We start from the raw sequence: 26,678 nt of genomic DNA, 5'->3' as shown, positions 1-26,678 counted from the left end.
TCATTGCCACCACCATTGCCTCCCCTCCGGGGAGGGGGACACAGACACAGGACAGAGCCAGAATCCTTTAAAAACTTGTCCTTTATTAGTCTGTCAGAAGCGAGTCCCTCTGTATAAGGGCGTCCCACCCAGTTATAGCAAAGTGAGCAACACGAAGGGACCGAGCCCCTCCTGCCCGCGGCCCCCCCCAGACCGGGGGGATCGCGGGGACCGACGGGGCCATCCCTCCCCGTGCAGCCCCCGCCGCCGGCATCCCCTTCCCTCCCTTCCTCCAATGTGGGGTCCCCCTCATCCTGCCCCCCCCCCCCCGAGGGGGTCAGCTCTGGGGCTGGGGAGGGGTGCGACACCCCGAGCCCCCCCCAAAATCCCGCAGAGAGCGATAGCACCAAGGGGGACGGCTGCTCCCCGCAGTTTATTCCGCGCTCCCTGCCGGGACCGAGGGGCTGGGGGGCGACGGATGCTGCCGGAGGTGCGGGATCCCTCCTGGGAACGCGGGGCCGGGGATGGCCCCGGGATGGACGGGGGGTTTTTGGGGAAGGGGGGGGGGCGTCTCAGCTTTGCTCGGGATTTACATTCTGGACCATGCAGTAGCACCAAAGTTCATGAGGTCAGCGGTGACGGCCGCGGTTACTTCCGCCTCCTCCCGCAGTACTTCCCTGCTGCGCAGCCCACGCCGCCTGCCATGGGGGGGGAGGGATGCACGGGGTGAGCCCCCCCTGCACCCCCAGACCCCTGGGGGGTGTGGGAGAAGGGCAAGGGGTGCAGGAGCCGGTCCCAACACCAGCGCTCACCTCTAAAGCCCAGGGCACCGAGGGCTCCTCCGTAGGCCTTGGGGGGCTTCCCTGCAGGGGGAAGGGGGAGCTGGGTCAGCGGGACCCCCCGCGGCTGCGGGGTGCAGGGGGGATGCGCACCCCCCACCCCAAAAACGCCCCGCGCGGGGGGGATGGACACTCACCAGCAAATCCCAGCGGGGCGCCGACCCCACCTGGAAGGAGAGCGAAGCCCTCAGCACCCACCGGGCACCCACATCGCTCTGCCCTGCACCCCCCAGTTGAGCCCCCCCGGCTCAGCAGAGCCCCCGGGGTCCCTCCCCAGGCCGTGGCCGTGGCCCTGTGCTCCGTGGGCTTTGCATATCCCCGGGAGCCGGGCAGGCACCGGGATGTGCCCGGGGTGTGTGCTGGGGGTGGTACCTGGAAATATCGGTGACACGCCGAAGCCGGGAACTCCAACCCCTGGGGAAAAAGCGACAGCCAGTGACAGCCAGTGACAGCAGTGCCACCCCAGCCTGGGCTGGGGACACCCTGGCTGGGTTTACTTGCTCAGTCCCTGTCCCTGTCCCTGTCCCTGTTATGGCACCCATGTGGCTTCCCGGTGCTCAGCAGGGAGTGGCAGCAGGGTGAGGACAGCAAGTGGGGACAAGTGTGGTGTGGTGGGGGACATGCTCCCACCCCAGCCCCAAACCACAGCACTCACCTAGACCAGCACCAAAACCTGCAATGGGAGAGCCCCAGTGAGGGTGGGGAGCATGGGATGGGGACAGGGTGGGGACAGGGACTGGAGTCACCCCTGCAGCCCCTCTGGCTGCTCCTTACCCGCCTTGGGAGGTTTCCCAGCAGCTCCTGGATATAAGAGTCCTGTGTCAGAGAGGGGCAGCAGCACAGCCCACGCCCCAACTTCGCTGCCCCCAGGGCTGCAGCCAGACCCTTCTACAGGCCCAGAGGGTCCCCAGGAGGGACCTGCAGCTCCACATGTGGGGGACGTGGTATGGGACCATCCCCTGTTCCCATGACACAGGCAACACCAGTGTTATGGCCCTCAGTCCCTGCTCAGCAGTGGCATTCCCTTTGGATCACACCCTGGGAGCAGGGCAGGTGGCAGGCACAGGATAGGGCACAGGGTGACAGTGTGGGGTGGGACAAAAGTGACCCTGCATCTCCTTCATCCCATAGACCCCTTTCCTTTTGGGCACTCTGCTGGCACACAGCTGCCACTCCCTGCAGCCCAGCCCTGGGAGCCCCAGTGCCAGGGCCAGCATCACTCACCAACACCAAGCCCAGGGACTCCGAGGCCACCAACTCCAAGGCCACCTATGATGGGGGAGCATCAGTGAGGACAGGCAGTGTCTGATCCACTCCTTGTCCAGCCCCAAGTGTGCCCATCCTTTCTTGGGCAGCCCCACTCCCTCCATGGCCAGGGGGAGCGTCCCTCTGTCCATATCCATCTGGGGAAGCATCCCTCCACCTGCATCCCTCTGGGAAAGCATCCTGCTGCCCACATCCCTCTGGGGGAGCATCTCTCTGGGGGAGCATCCCCACTGCTTAGGCTTGGCCTCTGCCAGCACTTACCTGGGAGGCCACCAACTCCTGGCACTCCAACTCCGGGCACACCTGCCAGAAAGGGAACATTAATGCCTGTCCCCCTGCAACCCGGCACCCCCAGCTCAGAGCACTCCCAGCCAGGTGGCCCTGGCACCCATCCTGGGTGTCCCCAGCACCCGTGACACACACAGGAGAAAAACGTCCCCAGTGTGCCTAAGATGGGGGGACAGGTGGCACTTTGCACTCATGGGTGACAGCACACCACCTCCCACGCCTGGGCCACCAGGGCACAAGGGGACATGCAGGGGACACAAAGTCAGCACCCCGATGGCCACATGAGGAGGGTGCCTGGGGACAGTCTGAGATGGTCCCAGGGCAGGGTGGCAGAGATACTTACCGAATTTGGGAGGTTTAGCACCTACTTGGGGGATGCCTGCCAAGTGAAGGAGGACACCACAGTTAGGATGGTCACCCCTGCACCCCCTCCCACGTGCCACCATCCCCCATCCTGCCTGCATCCCCCTCTGCCACCCCTCTGCCTGGCTCGGTGGCTTTCAGCGTTCCCAGCCACCGCTGTCCCCAAGCAGGGCCCCAGGCAGGGTGTGACAAAGCACCTACCTGCCCCGGGGAGGACACCAGCTCCAGGTACTCCCACACCTGGCACCAACCCGGGCACGCCAACACCGGGCACCGCGCCGGGCACACCAACACCGGGCACACCAACACCGGGCACACCAACACCGGGCACCCCTCCGACCCCGGCTCCTGCGGAGAGAGGGTGAGGCAGCATGGGGTGATCCCTGCGTGATCCCCATTCTTGCATGGGGTGATGTGCCTGGCACAGGGTGCCCACCCCCACCGCTCCCCAGCGTCCCCTGCCCCAGTCTGTGCCCGTGCAGGTGCCCCCGGCTGTGAGTGATGGGTTTCTCTGGCCGACTCACCGAATTTCGCTGCCTTTGCTGCTGCTTTCGCTGCTGCGCCCGGAACTCCAACCCCTGCGTGGAGACAGCAGGAGGGTCTCAGCACCCCCGGAGGGTCCCCTCAGCAAACCTGGGCAGAGCCTTGTCTGCAACCCCCCAGGGGGAACCATGAGTTGATGGAGACCACCGAGGTTCTCCTCAAGCCTGTCCTGCACCAGGACTGTCCCTGCACCAGCCAGGCTGCCACCAGCAACCGCCTCCCTCCTCCTCACCTGGGACGCCTCCAACACCAGGGACCAGGCCACCCACACCAGGAACAAGGCCACCTACACCAGGAACAAGGCCACCTACACCGGGAACTGCTCCTGCAAGGAGAGAGGGAATTGGGGGATTGGGGCTTCGGCTCAGGGAGAGAAGGGGTGGGAGGAGCGGGCTGAGAAGGCATGGCAGGCTGGGGTGGGCAGTTAGAGGATGGATGGATGAATGGATTGATAGTGAAATGGATATGTAGATGGATGGATGGATGCTGAGATGGATGCATGGATGGATGGATGGATGGTGAGTGGCTGAATGGATAGTGAGCTTGCTGGATGGATAGTGAGATTGATGACTGGATGGATGGTTGAGATGGATGGATGTGGAGTGGTTGAATGGATGGTGAGCTGGGTGGATGGTTGGAGCTGTGGATGGATGTACAGGGAAGGGAACAGATGGATACTGAGGAGGGTGGTGGTGGGTAGAAGACATTGTGGATGGACTGATGTATGAGGTGTTTGGATGGTGAACTTTGGACCCTCCATCCAGACCAGCTCTCTGGAGAGCAGCCCTGACTCAGCCAGAACCTCATCCCAACCAGAGCCCTGGGGAGAACTCATCCCTCACCACGACCCACAGGGCTGGACCTCTGCCCCAGCCAGGGTGGGGGGCAGCAGGAGACAGGACAGGTGGGACAACCCCAGAGAGATCCCGGCTTACCAAACTTGGCTGCTTTGGCGGCTGCTTTGGCGGCTGCAGGACCAACTCCTGGGGGAGAGGGGAGGAGAGGGGCAGCAATGGGGCCGCGGTGGCCACACCGGCACCCTCAGCCAGCACCGCTGGGGACACCCGAGTGTCCCACGGGCACCACCTCACCTGGAATGCCAACCCCAGGCACCAGACCGGGCACGCCCACACCAGGAACACCAACTCCGGGCACACCGACTCCAGGAACGCCGACACCGGGAACGCCGACACCGGGAACACCGACACCGGGAACACCGACACCGGGAACGCGTCCTGCTCCCGCAGAAAGGTCCCGGGATGTGGCCGAGCAGGCAGGCTCCGCAGCAGGAGTCCCACTGACCTCCCCACCATCCAGAGCACCAGAGTGCCTTCCACTTCACCCACGAGCAAACATCCCTCCTGCCCCCCCGGGAAGGGTTGGTGGGGACTCACCGATTGCTGCGGCTTTCGCTGCCGCCTTCGCCGCGGCCGCTGCGGCTGCCGGGCCACCCACTGCGGGGACACGAGGGACAGTGAGGGGACAGGCAATGCCAGCGGCACCCCACCGGCTGGGGACAGCCCAGCGGCTCACCTCCGACACCAGGCACCACGCCAGGAACTCCAGGCACGACGGGCACGCCTGGGACACCAGGAACACCAGGAACACCAGGGACTCCAGGAACGCCGGGAACGCCAGCGATGCCAGGAACGCCAGCTCCTGCAGGCAACAAGGGGGGAGAAGTTAGATCTTGTTGCAGCAACAGCTGAAAAGGTGAGACCTCTTCATGGCTCTGCTCTTGTCATCGTCCTGTGGTGAACAGAACATCCCATGGCCTTGTCCAGAACAGACCAAGCGGTGCAAGGGAAGGATCAGTTTCCTGCCTTACTAGACCCAGTGGGATGCACTTGGTGATTCCCACCAGGTTTTTGGAAGGTGGTGGGTAACCCTGGGCAGAGGTCCCCCTGCCAGAGATCTCTGCCCAAATAACAGCAAGGCTGAGCCCTTGGGCACCAGATCCTGTGTCAGGTCTGTTGCCAGAAAACAACTTTGGAGCAAAACCCAAGATCAAGTGCAAAGACGTGAGCTGGGTCTCCCTGTTCCTTCGTACGTACCAATCTTAGCTGCCTTTGCTGCTGCTGCTGCCGACGGCACCCCTGGGGACAAGGAGAGAGGGACCCTCAGCCACCAGGGCCCCACAGAGCCGGGGGGTGGGGACAGGGCTCCTGGGAACAGTCACCTGCCACCCCGGGGACAGCTCCGACACCGGGCACCAAACCGGGGACACCAACTCCGGGCACGACGCCTGGGACAGCACCGACCCCAACACCGGGAACGCCAACACCGGGAACACCAACACCGGGAACACCAGCTCCTGCAGGGAACAAGAGGGGAGCAGTCATTGTAGCAACAGGTGAAAGGTGGGACCTTGTCATGGCTCTGCTCTCATCCCCCTGCCGTGGTGAGCAGAGCATCCCACGGCCTCGTCCAGGGCAGACCACAACAGTGCCAGGGAGGGATTGGTCCCCTGTCTTGCTAGACCCAGTTGGATGCACTTGCTGGATTCCACCAGGGTTTTGGAACATGGCAGATGACCCTGGGCAGGAGTCCTTCTGACAGGGATCTCTGCCCACCCTGGCAGTGAGGCTGAGCCCTTGGGCACCAGATTGTCTTTCAAGGTAGCTGCTGGAAAGCACCTTTGGTACAAACCCCAAGAATTCAGACCAAGTGCAAAGACGTGAGTTGGGTCTCCCTGTTCCCTCGTACGTACCAATCTTAGCTGCCTTTGCTGCTGCTGCTGCCGACGGCACCCCTGGGGACAAGGAGAGAGGGACCCTCAGCCACCAGGGCCCCACAGAGCTGGGTGGTGGGGACAGGGCTCCTGGGAACAGTCACCTGCCACCCCGGGGACACCGGGCACCAAGCCAGGGACACCAACTCCAGGCACAAGGCCTGGGACGCCGCCAACCCCAACACCCGGAACGCCAACGCCGGGAACGCCAACACCGGGAACACCAGCTCCTGCAGGGAACAAGAGAGGAGCAGTCAGAGCTCATTGCAGCAACAGTTGAAAGGTCCAGGGATCTCTACCCAAACAGCAGCCAGGCTCAGCCCTTGGACACCAGATCCTGTGTCAGGATTCTGTGTCTGGTGCTGGGAAAATGGAATTGTTACAAAACTCATGATTTCAGATCAAGTCCAAAGACATGAGTTGGGGTCTCATGGTTCCTTTCCATGAAGCAGCTTCCAGAGACCCTCCTGAAGGGGTAGAAGGTCATGTCCCCAGGATGAAGCCAAGCCTGGATGGCGCAGCTGAGAGCTGGGCTAAGCACATCCCACCCTCCCTCAGGAGTGATCCCCAGGGGACACCCTGTGTGTGACGGGTGCAGAGGGTGCTCAGGGCTCCCGGGGGCCGCGGGGGCTCCGCGCAGCACGTACCGAATTTAGCTGCCTTTGCTGCTGCTGCTGCCGACGGCACCCCTGGGGACAAGGAGAGAGGGACCCTCAGCCACCAAGGCCCCACAGAGCCGGACAGGGCTGGGACAGGGCTCCTGGGAACAGTCACCTGCCACCCCGGGGACAGCTCCGACACCGGGCACCAATCCGGGGACACCAACTCCGGGCACAACGCCTGGGACAGCACCGACCCCAACACCGGGAACGCCAACGCCAGGAACACCAACACCAGGAACACCAGCTCCTACAGGGAACAAGAGGGGAGCAGTCAGAGCTCATTGTAGTGGCAGTTGAAACGTGGGACCTTGTCATGGCTCTGCTCTTGTCATCGTCCTGTGGTGAGCAGAGCATCCCACGGCCTCGTCCAGGAGAGAAAACAGTGGGGCCAGGGAGGGATGGGTCCTCTGTCTTGTAAGACCCAGTTGGATGCACTTCCTGAATCCCATCACATTTTTGGAAGGTGGTGGGTGACCCTGGGCAGGGGTCCCTCTGCCAGGGATCTCTGCCCACCCTGGCAGTGAGGCTGAGCCCTTGGGCACCTGATCTGGTGCCAGGTCTGCTGCTGGAAAGCAACTTTGGTACAAAGCCCAAGAATTCAGACCAAGTGCAAAGACGTGAGTTGGGTCTCCCTGTTCCCTCGTACGTACCAATCTTAGCTGCCTTTGCTGCTGCTGCTGCCGACGGCACCCCTGGGGACAAGGAGAGAGGGACCCTCAGCCACCAGGGCCCCACAGAGCCGGGGGGTGGGGACAGGGCTCCTGGGAACAGTCACCTGCCACCCCGGGGACAGCTCCGACACCGGGCACCAAACCGGGGACACCAACTCCGGGCACGACGCCTGGGACAGCACCGACCCCAACACCGGGAACGCCAACACCAGGAACACCAACACCAGGAACACCAGCTCCTGCAGGGAACAAGAGGGGAGCAGTCAGAGCTCATTGCAGCAGCAGCTGAAAGGTGGGACCTTGTCTTGGCTCTGCTCTCATCCCCCTGCCATAACGAGCAGAGCATCCACTGGTCAGACTGAGGAACTGCCCAGGGCACTGAGAGCCCTGACCACAGGGACAAGCATCAGGTCACTTCTAGAAGGACTCATTGTGAGAGGTGCCCTCATGGGCAGGGGCACCACAGCACGGAGCACACTCTGCACACTCTGGACACTCTGAATCCCATCCTTCCCTGAGTATTTGGTGGGACATTTTTACTACAAAATATGTAGGAGAAATGGAAGAAATGAGCATCAGTGGTTTAGTCCTCAAAGGAGAGCTGCCATCAAGCATGGCTCCACTTGAAGATTCCCAGGGATCAGCAGTGACGATGGAGAAGAAGGTCCTGGGACCTGTCCAGGTAACCATTGGCTCTGCCTTTTGGAGCAGCACACGGACCCCCAGCCCCGTGTGGAGCCTCAGGGCCAATTCTGCCTCCTCCCTGTGCCTGAGCTCCCGGCCTCCCTCCCACTTGGCCATGTCCTTCATCCCCACTGGAACTCCATGGGGTGGTTATGCCTGCTGGGCAAGACCCAGTGGGATGCACTTGCTGGATGCCACCAGGTTGTTGGAAGGCACTGGGTGACCCTGGGCAGGGGTCCCTCTGCCAGGGATCTCTGCCCACCCTGGCAGTGAGGCTGAGCCCTTGGGCACCTGATCTGCTGCTGGAAAGCAACTTCGGTACAAACCCCAAGAATTCAGACCAAGTGCAAAGACGTGAGTTGGGTCTCCCTGTTCCTTCGTACGTACCAATCTTAGCTGCCTTTGCTGCTGCTGCTGCTGACGGCACCCCTGGGGACAAGGAGAGAGGGACCCTCAGCCACCAGGGCCCTGCAGAGCCAGGGGGTGGGGACAGGGCTCCTGGGAACAGTCACCTGCCACCCCGGGGACAGCTCCGACACCGGGCACCAATCCGGGGACACCAACTCCGGGCACGACGCCTGGGACAGCACCGACCCCAACACCAGGAACACCAACACCGGGAACACCAACACCGGGAACACCAACACCGGGAACACCAACACCAGGAACACCAGCTCCTGCAGGGAACAAGAGGGGAGCAGTCAGAGCTCATTGTAGTGGCAGTTGAAACGTGGGACCTTGTCATGGCTCTGCTCTCATCCCCCTGCCATGATGAGCAGAGCATCCCACGGCCTTGTCCAGGAGAGCACAGCAGTGCCAGGGAGGGATTGGTCCCCTGACTCTTCCAGCAATCCCTGGGAAGTCACCACAACAGAGGACCACAATGATCCTCATCATCACAGGAGGCTCAAGGTGGTCCTCCTCATGGGGACATCAAGCCTTGCAGCCAAACAGGCCACGGAGGAGAATTGGCTGGTGGTCCCCAGGAGCTCTGTGGAAGAGCTGAGTACCCAGGCACTGGTCAGACTGGGGACCTGCCCAGGGCACGGACAGCCGTGACCCAGCGGCCACAGGGACAAGCATCAGATCCCCTCTGGAAGGGCTGAGGGGTTGTCCTCATGGTCCCCTGCTCGGCAGGGCCCTGGCACCCCAGTGCAGAGCACCCATTGCCAAGTTTCTCCCTGAATCCCCTCCTGACCTGGGCATGTGGTGGGATTTTTTTTTTTTTCCAGAAGATGTGGAGGAAAAACGGAAGAAATGGGTATCAATGGTTTAACCCTCAAAGGAGAGCTGCCATCAAGCATGACTCCTCCTGGGCATTCCCACAACAATGATGGAGGTCCTGGGACCTGTCCAGGTAACCATTGGCTCTGCCTTTTGGAGCAGCACACGGACCCCCAGCCCCGTGTGGAGCCTCAGGGCCAATTCTGCCTCCTCCCTGTGCCTGAGCTCCCGGCCTCCCTCCCACTTGGCCATGTCCTTCATCCCCACTGGAACTCCATGGGGTGGTTATGCCTGCTGGGCAAGACCCAGTGGGATGCACTTGCTGGATGCCACCAGGTCTTTGGAAGGCACTGGGTGACCCTGGGCAGGGGTCCCTCTGCCAGGGATCTCTGCCCACCCTGGCAGTGAGGCTGAGCCCTTGGGCACCAGATCCTGTGTCTGCTGCTGGAAAACTGGATTTGGTGCAAACCCCAAGAATTCAGACCAAGTGCAAAGACGTGAGTTGGGTCTCATCATTCCTTTCCACGAAGCAGCCTCCAGAGACCCTGGAGAGGGAGAAGGTCCCACCCTGGGGATGAAGCCAAGCCCGGATGGCGCAGCTGAGAGCTGGGCTAAGCACATCCCACCCTCCCTCAGGAGTGATCCCCAGGGGACACCCTGTGTGTGACGGGTGCAGAGGGTGCTCAGGGCTCCCAGGGGCCGCGGGGGCTCCGCGCAGCACGTACCGAATTTAGCTGCCTTTGCTGCTGCTGCTGCCGACGGCACCCCTGGGGACAAGGAGAGAGGGACCCTCAGCCACCAAGGCCCCACAGAGCCGGGGGGTGGGGACAGGGCTCCTGGGAACAGTCACCTGCCACCCCGGGGACTCCAACGCCGGGCACCAGTCCTGGAACAGCTCCAACGCCAGGGACCAAGCCAGGGACACCAACACCACCAACTCCAGGCACTGCCCCTGGAGCTGGAGGAAGCAGAGCAGTCAAACTCCCCCAAAACACCCCTCTCTGCCACTGGGCTGTCCCGGGGTCACAGGAGACTCCAGGGTACCTGGCTTTGTATTGGGCTCCCCCTCCTCACAAAGCAGCTGCTCAGGGAACCCAAGTGCACCCAGGACTGCAATTCCCAGCTCCCTACGCGCAGTTCAGGAGTCTGGAGTCCACCCGGCCACCCAGGACCCCCAGGGCTGGAGCTGTAAATCCCAGCTGCGCCCACGTTTGGCACGTTTTCCCTGGATGCTCCAATGAGTGGCTTGCTACTCATTTTTCTCCCTCAAAACAGCCAAGGAGGAAACAGAGAGGGGGAGATTTGCATCACCAGGAGCATCCCTCCACTAAGGAATGACAGTTCAGTATAGACACCATGTTCCTCGACACCCTGCTGACACCTGGCACAGCAAAACCCTGTCTCTTATGGAGAAACCACTTGTGAGGGGGATGCACTGCCCTGTGCCCTGTGCCAGGCTGCTGCATCACGAGGGGCCAGTCAGCCTGCATCACCGCCCAAAAAGCTGCAGGAGCCAGGATAGAGAACTGGGAGAGCACCCCAGGTGGTGGGACAGGGGCTGCTGGGGCAGGTGGTAGAGCCACACAGCCCTGATATCAGTGCAAGGCTTCTCCATGTCCTGAGATGTGTCCGAGGCACCGGGAACTCACCAAGGGCTCCTGCCTTTGCCGCCGCCTTCGCTGCTGCCGCTGCTGCTGCTGCTCCTCCAACTGTGGGATATCAGAGAGTCAGGGGGGTGGGACAAGGGGAGGTGACCCCCCTGAACCCCAGGACCGAGCCCTGTCACCCCTCACCTCCAACTCCTGGCACACCGGGTACCAAGCCGCCGACTCCTGGGATGCCGCCAACCCCGGGCAGGACACCGGCTCCTGCCACAGGGGAGAAGAAGGTGGTCAGTCCAGCGATGCAGGGACACGACCAACGTGCCCCCAGCCTGGCAGGGAGGGCCCAGCTGCCCCGCTGGGGACACGTGTGGTGGATGTGCCGTGCAGGGCCACTCACCGTATTTCGCTGCTGCCTTTGCCGCGGCCGCCTGAGCTCCGACTCCTTGGGAAGGACACGGGCAACCACTGAGGTGCCGAGACCGTCCCCACCTCGGCTCCCCCACCCCACAGGGACCCTGGGGACCGGGCACTCCTGCCAGCATCTGTCCCCTTCACCTTTGGGACGTGATGCACACTCCAGGCTCTCCCTGGGGGTCACCAGACAGCCGGGAAGTGCCCAACACCCCAAAGGGACAGGGTGCCCAGTCCCCCTGCCCTGCCTGTGCCAGTCCCACACCCTGGGGCTGCGGGGTCGGAGTGTACCTGTCCCGGTGGGATACCCTGCCTTCCCTGCAAGGCCTGCTCCTGGCCCACCGGGCCTGAGGCCTGCAACCACAAACACAACGGCACAGCCACGTCAGGCACCGGCCCGAGGACGGAGGTGGAAGGAGCAGCTCCCTGGCCCAAAGGGTCTCCTCCCCCTGGCACAGAAGGATGCCCAGAGCCAGCTCCTCCGCAGCCGAGATGCCACTTCAAACATCCCTGCCTGGAGCTGGCGGTGGCTCAGGATGTGTCCTACGGATCAACAGCTCCCAGCCCCATGGCATGGGGTACTGGGAGGGTTGAGTGTCTCCCAGCCAGGCCCACAGCCATCATGGGCAAGGCACAAGGTCCTCGGGGGACCACCTGGGAGAGGGATGCCCCTCACGCCGCCCCGAGGGTCGCGGTGGCAGCCGGTGGAGCCACAAGGAGCTACGACCGTGGGGTGAGGGCTACGGGCACTCCCTGTGGGGCAGCTTACCATTGGTGTAGGGCAATCCATAGCCACCTGGAGAGGAGAGAAGGTGGGGGGTTAGCACCTGGCTGCCCGTGGCTGTGCTCCTGCCCCTCTCTGCCAGCCGGCTGTGCATCGGGATAGTAAATCCTCCAGGATACAAATCTCCATGGTGGAGCCAGGCCAGGAGATGCTGTTCTCCCTCACCTTGGAAGCAGTGGCTCCAAGGAGAGCTGCCCACTCCCAGCCCTGTGCCGAGGGCTGTGGCGCCTGAAGCTGGTTTTGCGGGAGCCTCCCATGACCCCGCTCCGGCGGGGGGTCCCCCAGGAGCCCCGCGGCAAGAGCTGTACCCAGCTGGCTGCACCACAGCCAGCTCCAGAGGAAAGGTTTTAATTGGAATCAGGACTTGGGAGCCTCCACTGAAACGTGACCTCGTTAGGAGGTCGGCATGAAGGGACAGGGAGGGATTACGAGAGGGAACATCATGGCCAGGGAGGCGTCTCCTTGCGAAAGAGCCGGATCCCAGCCCTCTGAACGACGCAGGGATGCCCCACACTCATCGGGAACTGTGCCCTCGGGAGCAGCATCCGGCTCCCATCACTGCTGGCAGCAGCCAGAGGGGAGGCGATGGGCTGCCACATTCCTGATGGGAACACCAGGCAGGGTGGAGGGTGTCTCACACCCCAAGCCCTCCTGCTGAGGGGGCAGGACAGGATTGCTCCTGGCCCAACATCTCCCTGAGAGCAGGACGCCATCCCCTCCCACAGCCAGCATGTGGGGACCAGATTTCCCTGCACCCTGCCAGGCTGTCCCGTGGTGTCCCACACCAGCACAGTGCTGCTGGAAGGCAGAGGCTTTTGCAGGCTGTGGCAGCCGTGAGCTGTGCCGGGTGTCCCCCACATCGAGGATCCCTCGCTCGCTCTCCCCAAAGCTGTGAAAGGGTCTGGCACTGGGGTGACACTCCTGGAGGTGACTCCAAGGACCAAGAGTCCAGGTCCTTGGATCTCCAAGGGTTTTGCCGGGTCCAAGTCCAACCCCTCCCCACCCTGAGCTGGATGGGAGAGCAGCTCCTGCCCTGGAGCTGTGCCCACGGGGATGTCACCAGAACTGCCAGGGGGGCTCAGGCCAATGGGCACAGTGGGTGGCACGGGAAGGGCTCTGCACAGACTTATGTCACTCACAGCACTGGGATCCCTATGGCATCAATGGGACCCTGATCTCAACCACATCTTCCAGCTGAGCCCCCAGCGAGGGGGTGACCCCAGGGCCACCTCCTGAGCAGGGACAGCACAGGAGCAAATCATCCGAAAAGGTGACTTCCCACTGACAATGTAGTTTGCTCTGTCCCCTCATCCCCTGTCAACCCAGACCTACTGCAATGGACAGTGCAGGGGACACCCTCATGTGTGGCAGCCCCCGGATCCATTTGCAGCATCAAAACAAGAGCCTCTACAGCCAGCCTGGCCTGTTCCTGCACTGCCAGCCCCAAATCCTCAGAGGCGACAAACTGACATCCCCCAACACCCCAGGAACAACCCGAGTGTCAGGTGAAACCACAGCTAGGGACACCCCTAAAATCGGCACCCCCAACACCCCAGGAAGGTCCGGGGTGCCGGGTGACACCGCAGCTGGGGCCAGCCCCGCTGTCCTGCCCCATGGGGCTCCCTGCCCATGGGGTGGGTGTCCTCCCGTGATATATTTGGTGATGGCTCCCCCGGAGGTGGGTCAGCTGGGCTGTGGGCCACCGTGGGACAGAGCCAGGCACAGCTGGCAGCTTGTCCTGCGCACCGGGCACCCCATGAAAGGCGGTTTGGGGCCGGGAGCCCAGACGGGATCCGGCGGCGGGGCCCTAACGAGCGTGACTGCGCTCGGCGGAGGAAACCGGGGCGGGCCAAGTATTCCCGCTGCCGTCTGTGGTGACGGGCCCCGTCGGGGGGAAGCCGGCAGAGCTGCCGGGGCTGGCGCCCGTGCCGGGCTGGGATGTGCTTCCCGAGGGTGGGATGTTCTTCCCGAGGGTGGGCTCCCCTCGCCCAGGCTCTCCTGCCTGCAGCAACTTGGTGAGTGGGGAAAGCAGCACCCCAGGGATGGGGGTCCCTCCCCGGATCTGGCTGATCTCCTCCTCGGGGATGCACTTGGAGCTGGCAGCACGGCCCCCGGAGGGCATAGCACGTGCCACTGTCCCTCCATGGGCAGAGCTGGCACAGGGCAGGGGGATGGAGGCCCCCGGATCAGCCCTGCCTGGGAAGAGGGTGCCGAGCTCCACCAGACTTCCCTGGGCTCGGGCTGAGCCTCGTCAGGGTGGGCAGTGGGGAGGGAGACCTGCCTGGAGCTCCTTGGCACAGCTCCTTGAGCCAGGACGCCTGGCCCAGGTGAATGCCTGGCACAACCCCAGGAGGCACAGTGAGCAGACAGCCCCTGCAAGGGCTGTGCCTCCTGCCAGGAGGAGCTGGCAGGGACATCCCGGAGTGGCCTGGCCCAAAGCACATCCCCAGAACACGACCTTTCCTACCTTACAACAGCTGGAGAGAGGCACAGCATCGTCCACATGGACCAGGAGCAAGAGCAGAGGCATCACCCCAGCAGCTGCCCATGGGGCAGCCACAGGCAGGGCTGCACAGGGGCCCATCTGCCCAGAGCCCTGAGCTCTGTCCTGCTGTCCCAGGGCCAGCACCAGCACTGCCAGGTCCGGGGGACCCGTGGGCACAGCCCCAGGGAACGGCGGGTCCTTCTCCTGACACTGCCGGGGATCCTCCACCCGCAGCCCCGTTGGCTGTGGCAGCAGCTTACCTGGGAGCTTAGGAGCTTTGATGGGATACCCCAGAGGGACACCGGGCTGTGGACCTCCAAAACCTCCCAGTCCTGCAAAGCCAACAGCACACTCTCACCTGGAGCCCACGTCACGACCGCCACCAGTCCTTGGGAGAGGGGAGTGCCCCAGGGCACCCCGGGAGAGGAGAGTGGGTGTCCTAGGAAGCCCTGAGGTATCTTGTGGTGTGGGAAGACCATGGCTGTGATGGACAGGCTTGGGAAGGAAGAGAAGGACAGGCAAGAGAGACAGGACACTCACCAGGGATTCCTCCAAAGGCCCCAACTCCTAAAACGAAACACAAGGACACCTGTGTGAACCCTGGGGCTGGGACTGGAGGCCCAAATCAGCCTGAGTGGGTTCAGCTGGAGGTTGGCTTCGCTCACCCGTGTGCCCTGGAGGGCTGTGGTCCCAAAGGATGGGCTGGGGCCAGCTCCAGTGGGATGGGGGGGCAGAGTTGGAGCCAGCCATGAACCCACCCTGGTGTTCCCAGTGGATTGAGGGACTTACCTGGAGCTTTTGGCTTGACTCCAGCTCCAGTGGGTACTCCGGGCAGCACCCCTACGCCAGGGAAGCGAATGCCTGCAGCAGAGAGCCGAGGGTGAGCTGGGGCATCATGATGTTCCTGGTATCCAAGACCACCACACCACACACTCCCAAATCCTTGCCACCCACCTCTGGCTCAGACCTAACTGTGGGACAGGGCACCCTCATCCTCAGGGGCTTGCCAGGACCACTCTGTGCCAGCCTGCCTGCACCCCCAGCTGCCAGGGAAGGGTTTGCTGCAGCCCTGGATGTGCCTGGGGCTTGGGGGGCACATCGGGGAGTCTGGAGGGAACATGGCACTCAGGAGTGGGTCCCACTAGTGACAGCAAAGCCCAGCCAAGCCCAGGCAGTGCTCTCTGCCTGGGAGATGCACAGTGGCCTCAGGACTCCTCAGGGAGCAGGGGGTGGTCCTGCCTGCTGGACCCCAACCCTCCCAGGGCAACAGACAGTGTTTTGGCCTGGCAGTGTTTGGGTTGGGTTTTTGAGTTTCGAGTTTCTCTTTCGTTTGGTTTTGGTTTGTTGTTTTTTTTTTTCTTCCCCCTTTACAAATGTCTTTCATTATAACTCGTGCGTTTTCAGACATGGAAAAGACATTCCTGACCAGCAACACACTTCTTCTCCGGACAGTGTCGAAACATCTTGTTTTCACAAGTTTTCCTCCCCCAAATTACTCTGCGCTGAGGAATTCCTCTCTCCCCGCCACCTCCTCCCCCTTCTTCCCACGCCAGCCCTGCCGTGGCCGTGCCAGCTCCTCTCCCGGTGCCGGTGCCGCCTGCTCCCGCTGGGCTTGGCACGAGACCCCCGGAGACGCCGGGTCCCCCCTGCCGTTGGCACGGTGGAAATGTCACCGTGACCTCAGCAGAAGGGTTTGGAAGCTGCAGGGAGCAGCGCGGGGCAGACAGGAAGGCAGGCAGGGGCAGGGCAGGGTGCTCTGCCCACTTGGGGTGCTGGCACTGGGAGGGGGGACCCCTTGGAGTTTGGGGTGCTGGTGACAGGGTCCTTTTGGAGGTTGGGATGCTGCTGGTGAGGTTGGGAATCCTTTCAGAAGTTGGGGTGCTGCTGGTGGGATAGGGATCCCCTCAGAGGTCAGGGTGCTGCTGACAGGGTGGGGACCCCCTCGGAGGTTGGGGTGATGCTGGCAGGATGGGAATCCCCTTGGAGGTATGGGAATCCCGTCAGAGGTTGGGGTGCTGATGACAGGATGGGGACCCCCTCAGAGTTTGAGGTGTTTCTGGCAGGGTGGGCACCCCCTCAGAGGTTGGGGTGCTGCTGGTGGGATGGGGACCCCCCACTCACCTGCTCCGGGGAGCACGCCGCCCGGAAAAGCTCCAGGAATCCCAGCACCTGCCAGGCAAGAGAAATCCAGGGATGAGGGCCCGAGTGCAGTGGTTTCCAGCCCTGGCCCCTGGCTTTGGGGCCGTGCACCTACCTGGTATTTTAGGGGGTTTCCCTGCCGCGCCAACCCCGGGCTGCACCGCGCCCGGTACCACAGCACCTGCAGGCAGCAGAGACCCCTGAGCCCGGGCACCGGCTCCTGCCCACCCCGGCGGGCACGGCGACAGGTCTGCCCCAGGCTTGGCTATGCTGGGGACGAGGGGTGTTTCCTACCTGTGGAGACCCCGAGGCCGCCAGGACCACCAGGACCCGCTGGGCTGCGGGTGGCCGGAACAGTGCCAAAGAAGGGACAAGGTCAGGATGGCTCTTGGGGGGGCGAAGGGGACACCTTGAGGCAGTACCAGGGTGTACTGGGCACGGGGACCAGGCAGCTCGGTGCCCTCTGCTCCTGAGGGCTCGGGTTTGGCCGGTTCCCCTGTGCCTGGGTCCCTCCAAACTGGTGGGGGATCCCAGTGGAGCAGCACCTGCTGCTTGCAGCCCCCCAGCTCCAGGGGGAAATCTTTCCTAACCCAGACTCCCAGGGGACACCAGGAGTCCCCAGGGGCTGCAGGAGCCCCAGTGTGGCCGTGGCCTTACCCAGCCCCCCTGGCACTCACCAGCTTTCGCAGCAGCCTTGAGAGCCGCGGCCCCGGCGGCCCCTGGGAAGGCCCCCCCAGGGAAGGCAGCTCCTGGGAAGAGACCTGCAGCACCTGTGGGGAGAACCACCGGCGTGAGCATCCCCAAAAAGCAGCTGCCAGGAGGGTGTCCTGGGCTCCGTGGTGGGTGCAGAGCCGCGGGGGCTGCACGGCGGTGCCGGGGCTGGCGTTAGGCTGGGCGAGGCGGTGGTTAGCGGGCACTGCCCTGTCCTGCATCACCCAAATTCCTGCTCCCACCTGCATCCCACCCATCGCAAACATCCCCCTGCAGCCCTGGGTGGGCTGGCTGACCCCGTGCAGGCACTGTCCCTCTGCTGCAGCCCCCAGATTGCTCCTCGCCTTTGGGGTCACCCCGCCGTGGTTGATGCCGTGGTGTTGGGGGACCACAGGGCTGCCTGCTGGTGGCTGTAGTCCCTCAGGTCTGGGAAGGGACACCCAGGAAGGGTTTGGAGAGCTACAGAGATGGGGACAAGGGACATGCTGTCCCCAGGGCAGGTCTCTGGGGACATTGGTGCTCTGTGCTCACCTGGCTGCAGGCCAAGTGGGCCGAGTCCCCCAAGTCCTGCGACCCCTGGAAAGAAAAGCGAGTGGGCAGCCCAGAGGAGCAGAGGAGTCCCTGCTGCACCATCGCCATGGGATGGGAGCACACCCGGGGGACGGGCACAGCGACGGGTGACAAACGCCCTCGGCAGCAGCCGGGTCCTCCATCCCGTCCCTTTTTGCCTCAGCCACCCCCCACCCCGCCGGGCCACGAGGGGACGGAACCAAAATGTTTATGGCTGAGGAATGAGCCCCTGGGTCTCCGGCCAGCGCTGCCTTCCAACATCTGGGGCTCATCAGCCCTCGCTCCCTCCAGGCGCAAATTCCAGTGCCGCTGGCTCGGGGCGCGGACACCGCTCCGGCTGAGCCCTCGCGGCCGCCCCGCGTTTGGTTTTAATTACGCCGAAATAAAGGGCCTTGTTTTTCTTTCCACGAGCTGAAATCTGAGTAAACGGAGGTTGCCGGCCCCCGCCTCGGGCTGGCGCTCCCGCCGCGCAGACGGGCCGGGTCGGGGGGCCGGGGAGGTGGGGTGACCCTGCCCCGGGCACAGCGGGTACCCTCGGGGTGGGCAGGGAGGGGAGACCCCTGTGCCTGCCTAAAGCAGAATCTCTCCGTGGGTGACAACAGGCACTGGGCAGATAGCGGTAGGACAAGGGGGAACGGTTTTAAACCAAAAGAGGAAAGATTTAGATTGGATGTCAGAAAGACATCAGGGGGTGGGGAGGCCCTGGCACAGGCTGCCCAGAGAAGCTGTGGCTGTCCCAGCCCTGGAAGTGACCAGGGCCAGGTTGGATGGGGCTTGGAGCAACCTGGACTAATGGAAGGTGTCCCTGCCCATGGCAGGGGGTGGAACGAAATGATCTTTACAGTCCCTTCCAACCCAGGCCATTGTATAATTCCATGATCTTGTTGGCATCAGATTTGCTCCCTGCACATTCAGTCCCTGCTGCCCCAGCACCTCCCCCCTGTTTCCCTCAGGCTATGCATCCTCCTGCCAGCATCTCACCCCTCTCCCAGTGATGTCCCCTCACCCCTCTCATTTCTAGGCCAGGCGAACCCCAGCACGGCTGCAGGAGCCCCAGCAAAAGCTGCTCAGCCACGATGGCAGGTGAGCGGAGGCGCTGCCAGCTTCCCACGGGACACGGGCTCTGCAGCTCCCCCAGGTGCTTTGGCACAGCTCTGCAGGCAGCAAGCGCCCCCAGAGGGTGGGCGGGGGGGCTGAAGGGGGGGGGCAGCGCATCGAAGCGGGGGGTGAGGGAGGAAGGCTCCTGGAGGCTGTGGCAGGGCAGGGATGCTGTATGTCTCGGCCATGGAGGTGCCCGGACTGAGGGGCACCTCTTGGCCGTGTAGGAGAAACATGAGGGCAACAGGGGTTGGGAAATATCCCGGCCACTGGCATGGCAGGAGATGGAGAGAGCCATGGAAAGGCTTCTTACCTGGTTTGGCAGGTTTTGCTCCAACCCCGAGTCCTACGGGAGAGTGAGTGGAGAGGGCTCAGAGCCATCCTTCCTCCGGGCATCCCCCGGGGGGGGACACCCTGTGGGACGGGGCCAGCCTCGTGGCAGACCCCCTGCCCACCCCAAGGCAGCTCTGCCAGGGGTGTTGCCCCCCTCCCCATCCCAGCACTCACCTGCTCCCAAACCTCCAACTCCAGCACCTGTGAGCAACGGCACAGCCTGAGCACCCACCCGTCAGCACCCATCCACCCCTCCGAGCCTCCCGGGGGGCCATGGGGAGGCAGGAGGGTCACAAGGGTGCAAGGGCGTGGGGCATCCCCCCTGGGATGCTCCCAGTCTGGGCAGGGTGTAGGTGCCAGCCCTGGGGTAAGTCTGGCACTGCCACCCAGCCCTGTCCCACACCGTGGGGCTGGTGCTGGGACAGCCACCCTGGGCTAAGCAGCAGACAGGGTGACCATACATGCCCTGATCCCAGCTGGCAGGTTCTCAGCCTTCCACGATGTCTCAGAGGCATCCAGGGACCCCCTCAGGCACCTGCCCATCCCTGCAAGCCCCTCCCAGCGCTGCCTGGACCCCTTTACCTGGGAAAAAGCCTGCTCCTGGGACTCCCACTCCCGGGATAGCACCAGGGACCCCTGCAAGAGAAGAGACCCTCGTTAAAATCCCCACAGGGGTCCAAGGCAGGGAAGGAGGAATATGTGTGCCACCTCCTGGGATCTGTGCTGCTCCCTGGGGAGGGTTGGGATGTGGAGCTCGAGGGCAGGTCCCTTTCCTTGCACCCCTCAGTTCCCCCGTGTGACAGTGGTGACAGCACTGGGAGATGCCCCAGCTGGGAGCCAGGGGTGGCACCTCAGCAGAGTCGTCAGCAGGACTTGGCCCTGCATGGGAAGGAGGGACATGGGGCTGGCTGATGTCCAGCTTTGCTTCCCAAATCCTATCCTGTACCACAGCCAGCACCACTTCCATCACCTCCAGCTTCTCATGGCTCTGAGGGGACGGGTCCAGGCATGGCAGGGGTGAGGCTGTCCCAGTTCAGCCCTACAGCCCATGCTGGTCCCAACCAAACCCCCTGGCTGGGGCTGCCCCGTGCCCTGCTGAGATGCCAGTGGGAAGAGCCAGCTCAGGCCAGTGGGACCGGGGTGACAGACTGGGGGGACCTTGCTGAGACCCATCAGACCCCCCCGTGTCCCTCTGCCTGCCTGTGTGACACTGAGGTCACTCCCCAGGTCCCATCACCTTCCAGGGCATCTCAGCTCATGCTCAGAGGTCACAGCAAGGTTTTCGGCTGCTTTAGACTCTGGCAGAGGTGTGTCTGCTGCAGACCACCAGGCAGCCACCCTCTGAGTGGTGCCCCCAGCTCCACCAGGGCCATGGGTGGGTTGGGGGATGGCAGGTGGGTTGGGGGCACAAGGGGGCTGCAAAGCAGGGGATGTTTCACTTCTGGCACCAGGGGAGGGGTTGCTGTGGGGTCTGCAGTGGGATTTGCAGGGCAGGGGACTGCCAGGAGCAGTGGGGGTGGCTGCCATGGCCAGCACCATGTGTGGCGGCTGTGCCAAGCCGCAGCCAAACCTCCTGCCTGCGCTGGGCAGAGGGGCTGGAGTTCAGGGTGGTGGGCACTGGGGACCCTGTGGTGGCATGGCTGGGACCTGGGGACCTGCAGCCTGGCCAGGCCTGGGGAGAACCAGCACCCCCAGGAGCCGAGTGCCCAGAGTGACACAGCCCTGACAACCCCACCGAGGGGCTGGGCAGGGTGGAGCCAGTGCCCGAGGGGGACGGGCAGGTGGCAGGGCTGGCACACCACGGTGGGGGGCACATCATGCTGCACATCTCCAGCTCAGATGTGGGGCAAACTCTGGGGGTCCCCCCTCGTTGTACCCCACAGCCCCCTGCTCTGCCCCACCAGTGGCAGGGATGAGGGTGTTCCTCGTGCCCGGCTCACCACCCCGGGCATCTGGGATAGACCCCAGTCCTACCACAGAGATGCACTGGGATGCACTGGGATGCCAGGACACACATAGGGGTGTCAGGCTGTGCAAGCACAGGGGATGTTGGGACACACATGCAGGAGGGGTTCCCGTGTCAGGACCTGTCACACAGCCCCCACGTGCTCTCCGTAGGGTGGGGCTCAACCCTGTGCCCACTAATACCCCCTCCCAAGGTCTTGCCAGGGCCGAGGGCCCTGGAGCAGCTGATGTCCCTTGGAATGGAGGGGACACGGGCTCAGCCATCGCTCCAGCCGCCGGCTCCCCGCTCTGGCACGGCACAGCCCGGCCTGGCAGCCGGCCGGGGGTTACGGAGCAGCTCCTTTTCCCGGCACATTCCCCACCCCTTCGCCCGCCCCCAGCTTGGATAAACAAAAACCCAACTTCTCGCTTGTTTCCAAACAAACTCAGAGCGTCCGCGCAACGCCTGTGCTCCCCCCCCCGCCCCGCCCTGCTGGGAGGGGACACTCCACTGCCCCTGGGAGCCAGTGCCGGCGGGATGGCCAGGGTCCTGCCAGGGACCCCCATGCCCACAGCCAGAGACTGTCCCCCACCACGGAGGGGCTGCTCAGCCCCCCTGATGCTCCCCAGCCTCAGCCCCCACAGCCAGGCCAGGTCCCTGGGGCTGGGGTGGTGCTGGGGGGTCTCCTCTGTCCCCCTGTGCCGGTCACCCCCAGAGAGCTGGGACAAGGCAGGATGGCTCCCAGCACCCCTGAAGTGCGTGGGCACCCCAGAAAGGTCCAGATGGCACTTACCCACAGCCACAGGTGCCACGCTCAGCCCTTCATCGTCGTCACCCTCTGGGTAGATCCTGGCAGGAGGGTCCCACTGCGGGGACACTGTCACTGCCCCCTCCCCGGGCATCCCCCGGACACCACCCCAGGCCCAAGGCACGGTGCTCATCCCAGTGCCTCGACAGCTTTCAGAGGCTGTGCCAGTTCATCAACCATCTCTATGCCCAGATCAGGAGGTGGAGGGGGTCAGCAAGGCCTGGCAGAGCCAGGATGGCTGGGGGGGACACTGCATGCCTTTGGGGAGCTGAGCCTTCCACTCAGGAGCCCTCCCTGACCCCTCTGCTGCCAAACATGGCCACTTCTGCCCTTCTCTGGGAGCTCTTTTACAAGTTGCTCATCCATGGCCCAACTGGGGGGCTGTTCCCTGGTGCAGGCACTGCTGAGGGGTCTCTGTAACCCATTTGGTTTTAGAAATCCCCCCCAGCACCACCAGTCCCTCCCGTGGGCAGCACCGAGTGTTGGCAACAGCCCTGCTACACTGTGACAACAGCCATCACCCTCTGGCTGGTCTCTGTCCTTCCCCAGCCTCAGGGCCAGCAGCCCCCAGCCCAGTTTCGGGTCTGCATGCCCCCTTTTGTCCTTTCCATCCCTTCCCTTGGCACATGGGGAAGGGAAAACTGAGTCCCCAGCCTCCCAGCACTGAAGGAGCTCTGGGCTGCCTCTACCCCTGCCCCAAGCCTGCCAGGACTCACCAAGGGGTGTTTCCTATTCTCCCAGCTTGTCTCCTGGGCTGGGCTGGCTGTAAACCTGCAGAGCATGGTGCTGGCCCCCAGGATCCCAGCACCCACCCCAGGGATGTCTTTTCCATCCCAAGGCAGGAGGATTCACACCCACATGTGCAACCCCAGCTGTGGTGGGGTTTGACCCATGGAGGTGCTCAGGATCTGGTGTGGAGCCTCCTTGTTTATAGAAAGTGGCCTTTTTCTCCCCCAGTTCCATCCCAGAGGTCACTGTTTGTGGTGCCCACGCTGTTCCGCTGCTGGTGCTGCTTCCGATCCCGGTGGGATCAGCTGCATCATTCCTACCTGCCCCACTGCTCGCAGCTCACTTCACAAGCCAGAAATCCACATGATTTCTCTATTCCACAGCTTTTGAGACTGAGACCAGGCTGGAGAACCCACCACAGGACAGGAGCTCACACCCTCACCGGGCAGCCAAACCTCGTCCCTCGCCGCCCTCCCCGTGCCCATGGGCACCCGCTCCCGGAGGAGCCTCACTGAGTAACCACCACCATTTCCCCTCTTCCCTCGTTCCGCTGTTTTCTTTTTCTTGGGAGAAAGTTATGGAAACATTCAGTCTCCAAGCGACTTTGAAGCTGTGTTGTGTCCCATCCCGAGCGCACTGGGAGCAGCTCGGGGGGAGCAGGGGGGCTGCTGGCGGGAGCCTGGCTCCTCTCCAGCCCCCCTGAAGCTCCAGCTTTCATCTCCGAGCGCTGGCAGATGAGCTACACCCTCAGAGCTGGGAGGAAGCAGCCCCAGCAGGCCAGTGTCCAGCTGGGAAGGGGAGATGCCATCCCAGCCCCACCACTGGCACTACTGGTGTCCCTGAGGATTCCGGGTGCCCTCACAGGGTCCCCACAGTGCCAGCACACCCAGCACCCACCTCTCTGCACCCCCAGAGCTGCCTCCTGTGATCCCAAAACCTGCAGGGCTGGGACCTCCCTGGGGTCCCTCTTGTCCCTCCTGTGGGTGTCACTGCCAGGGGATCCCCTGTGCTTGGCAGGGGAAGCCCTGAGGGGTGGATGGAAGCCCTGAGGAATAGATGGAGGCCCTGAGGGGTAAATGGAAGCCCTGAGGGGTAAATGGAAGCCCTGAGGAATGGATGGAGGCCCTGAGGAATGGATGGAGGCCTTGAGGAATGGATGGAAGCCCTGAGGGACAGATGAAGGTCCTGAGGAATGGGTGCCCACTCCAAACACTGGGATACACTGCACTTGGCATCTTTAAGGGAAGGCACAGCAGATTCCCCACACCACTCGTGCCCAACCTTGCAGGTGCCCACGGTGCCCAGCACAGCTCTGCTCCCCAGGGGACAGACCCCCAGGGCCTGATCCTGACCCATTGCTGGGGGCTTCCTGAGTGCTGCCATCTCAGCCCCTTGGCACTGCTCTGAGGGGACAGTCTGTGTGTGAAGGAGGGTCCTCCCTTCTCCTCCTCAATTCTGGGATGTCTCAGGGGTCCCTTTTCTGCCAGGCTGGTTTGGAGCTGCACTGGCAGAGGTGCTGGAGGACACTGCTCTGAGCCCCCTCCAGGTGCCCCCACAGCACCCTGGCATCCCCCACACCGTGCCACCGGCTGTGCTTCTGTCCCACCTCTGTCCCCAAGGGCTGGCTGAGCACACCAGGCTGCAGAGACACTGCCCAGTCCTCCATGGGGGAGCATTCCCCAGGGTCCTACCAGCCAGGGCCACCTCCTCAGTGAGCTGCTTCCCAAACCAGGAAACACCCCTGGAGACTGAGCAGGGGCCTGGAGTCGGGCCAAGGTTCCCAAACTGCTCAGGAACTGCTGCAGGGTCTCCCCGGGGTCCAAAGTCCTCCAGGGAATGTCCCAGTTGGACATTACCGGAGAGCTGGGGACCAAAGCCACCACGGCTCAGCAAGGCAGCACGGAGCATCACTGCTGGACATGGAGAGTGCCCGGGACTGGGCACATCCCATCCAGCACCTTGACCAGGACCAACAGCAGCTCGGCTTTACAGGAGCTGCCCAGCTCTGGGGTCCCACTGCCTGCACAGCCAGGGGGGAACAGCCCATGGACGGGGTCCTGGGAGCCCCCCACACCAGGGCAGAGCAGGGAGCTGCAGGGCACAGGCAGTCGGGATGCCTTGGTGCCCGCACAACCCTGGCACTTCCCAGGGGATCCTGGCCCCTCCCCTCCTCTGGTCCTCAATCCTCTCTGTCTGAGAAGCTCTGGCACCGACCCCACTCCCGATGGTGGCTCTGCCCGTCACACACTCTCCGTGGCACACCCCGCACTCTGCAGAGGTGACTGTCGCACCCCGGCGGTGCTGTCCCCACCTCACCCGGTTCGGCCGTGTCAGTGGGCTCTCAGTCTGTGCTCAGCTGCTCTCCCCGCCTCGGTGGGAGCTCACACCCGACCCCGGCACACGAGCCGGCCCCGGGCAGGCACCTGCTGCGCTGGCCCCGGCTGTGTCAGCTGCTGCGAGGGCTGTCACCTCCCCGCCCCGCCCGCCTGTGCGTGGGCTGAGGGGTGTCACACAGCCCTGGGGTGTCACACAGCCCTTGGGACCCGCGTCCCGCTGGTGGCTGGACCCGGCGCTGGCGACACCAGCGCAGGGAGGGCGGTGCGGGGGCCACCCGGGCACCCCCGGGCTGAGATTCGGGTGGGTCGAGCTGCTCCGCGGCTGCACCAGCCCCGCGGGCTGTCCCGGCCACACACTGCGTGGCAGCTCGCACACATCGGCCGCGGGATGCTGCCACCCGCTGCCCCTCCAGCTCACCCTGCCACCGCACCGGGGGGCGACCGGTGCCAGCTCCCCCCGGCCTCGCCCTTGCCAGCCCCGTGGGAGTCTGGTGGCCACCACCCCGCGCTGCCCTGCCTGCATGTTCCTGAGCTTCCCGTGTCTCCAAGCCTCTCATATTCCCAAGCCTCGTATCCCTAAGTCTCGTGTCCCCAAGCCTCTCGTGTCCCCAAGCCTCTCGCCAGGACGCAGCACTTCGGAGCCTCCCCCCGACAAGTGTTTGGCGCAGCAGCGCCGTTCTGGGACTGCCCCGTGTCACCACCCTCGGTGACATCCCATCCCACCCGGGAATGGCACAAGCCACCCGCCGCTTTGGGGAGCCAAGAGCCCTCCGCGGACGTGACAAGCGAGGGAGGCTGCCCACCCACCCACCCACCCTCGAGAATGTCCCCAAGGCAGGGCAGGGTGGGTGACAGCCCCTCCTCGGGGCCACGCAGCCGGGGCAGGCGTGGAGCTGCCCGGGGGGCTCGGAGGGTCCCCGGAGGACCGGGGCGAAGCGCTGGCCGGGGTAAGGGAAGGAGCCTTTTCGTTCCTTACCTCCTTGCTGAGTAGCCGGGAGGATGGAGAAGAGGAGGAGGAGGACTCCGGGAAGGAGGGGTGCAGCTGCCTGCCTTGCCATCTCTTGAAGCAATGCCCCCGTGCTCCCGCGGGCTGTGTGTTTTATCCCAGAGCTGCTTAATTGTTGCTTCCAAGGATGCGAGGGGAAGGGGAGGGGGAGTAAGGAGGGAGGGGAAAAGGAGAGGGAGAGGGGGGAGAGAGGCACAGGACACTACGTCATGAGGAAAGGCCAAACACACACGAGCCTCTCCCGCCGATTGGGCTTGGCTGCTCGGGGAGGGTTTTTTTTCCCTTTTCCCCTTTTTTTTCCCTTCTTTTTTTTTTTTTTCTTTTAATTCCTCGCTGCTCTCTCCAAGCCGGCGCGTCTCTGCCAAAACCGCTGGAAGGGGGGGGGGGGAGCTGCCAAGGCAGGCGGTGGGGGAGGGCACGGGAGCTGTGCCCACCCGCATGGGTGCCACGGGGGGTTTGGGGTCACGGG

The 26,678-nt window shown here is 63.7% G+C and overlaps 1 protein-coding gene across 1 annotated transcript; it reads right to left on the bottom strand.

Moving 5' to 3' along the window:
• Nucleotides 1-293: 293 nt before the first annotated feature.
• ELN (elastin) lies at nt 294-26,330 on the bottom strand. Its single transcript, XM_039385690.1, has 41 exons — nt 26,180-26,330; nt 19,968-20,021; nt 19,560-19,586; nt 19,366-19,398; nt 17,916-17,960; nt 17,351-17,443; nt 16,789-16,854; nt 16,656-16,703; nt 15,324-15,395; nt 15,075-15,101; nt 14,795-14,866; nt 12,035-12,061; nt 11,557-11,619; nt 11,252-11,296; nt 11,044-11,118; nt 10,900-10,959; nt 10,101-10,208; nt 9,976-10,017; nt 8,539-8,703; nt 8,414-8,455; nt 7,447-7,581; nt 7,322-7,363; nt 6,784-6,918; nt 6,657-6,698; nt 5,989-6,030; nt 5,333-5,374; nt 4,812-4,937; nt 4,673-4,732; nt 4,370-4,513; nt 4,214-4,261; nt 3,511-3,603; nt 3,260-3,313; nt 2,937-3,083; nt 2,716-2,751; nt 2,346-2,387; nt 2,043-2,087; nt 1,593-1,619; nt 1,191-1,232; nt 956-985; nt 792-842; nt 294-677 (listed from the first exon to the last, which is right to left on the bottom strand). The coding sequence occupies exons 1-41, from the start codon at nt 26,259-26,261 to the stop codon at nt 628-630; spliced, it is 2,679 nt and encodes an 892-aa protein (XP_039241624.1). The 5' UTR covers nt 26,262-26,330; the 3' UTR covers nt 294-627.
• Nucleotides 26,331-26,678: the final 348 nt, after the last annotated feature.

This window comes from Pipra filicauda, unplaced genomic scaffold (assembly GCF_003945595.2).
Source record: "Pipra filicauda isolate LSUMZ 115617 unplaced genomic scaffold, ASM394559v2 scaffold428_size586839_pilon, whole genome shotgun sequence".
NCBI lineage: Eukaryota > Metazoa > Chordata > Aves > Passeriformes > Pipridae > Pipra > Pipra filicauda.
The sequence above is the reverse complement of the archived record's forward strand: the minus strand, read 5'-3'. Positions and strand labels throughout refer to the sequence as shown.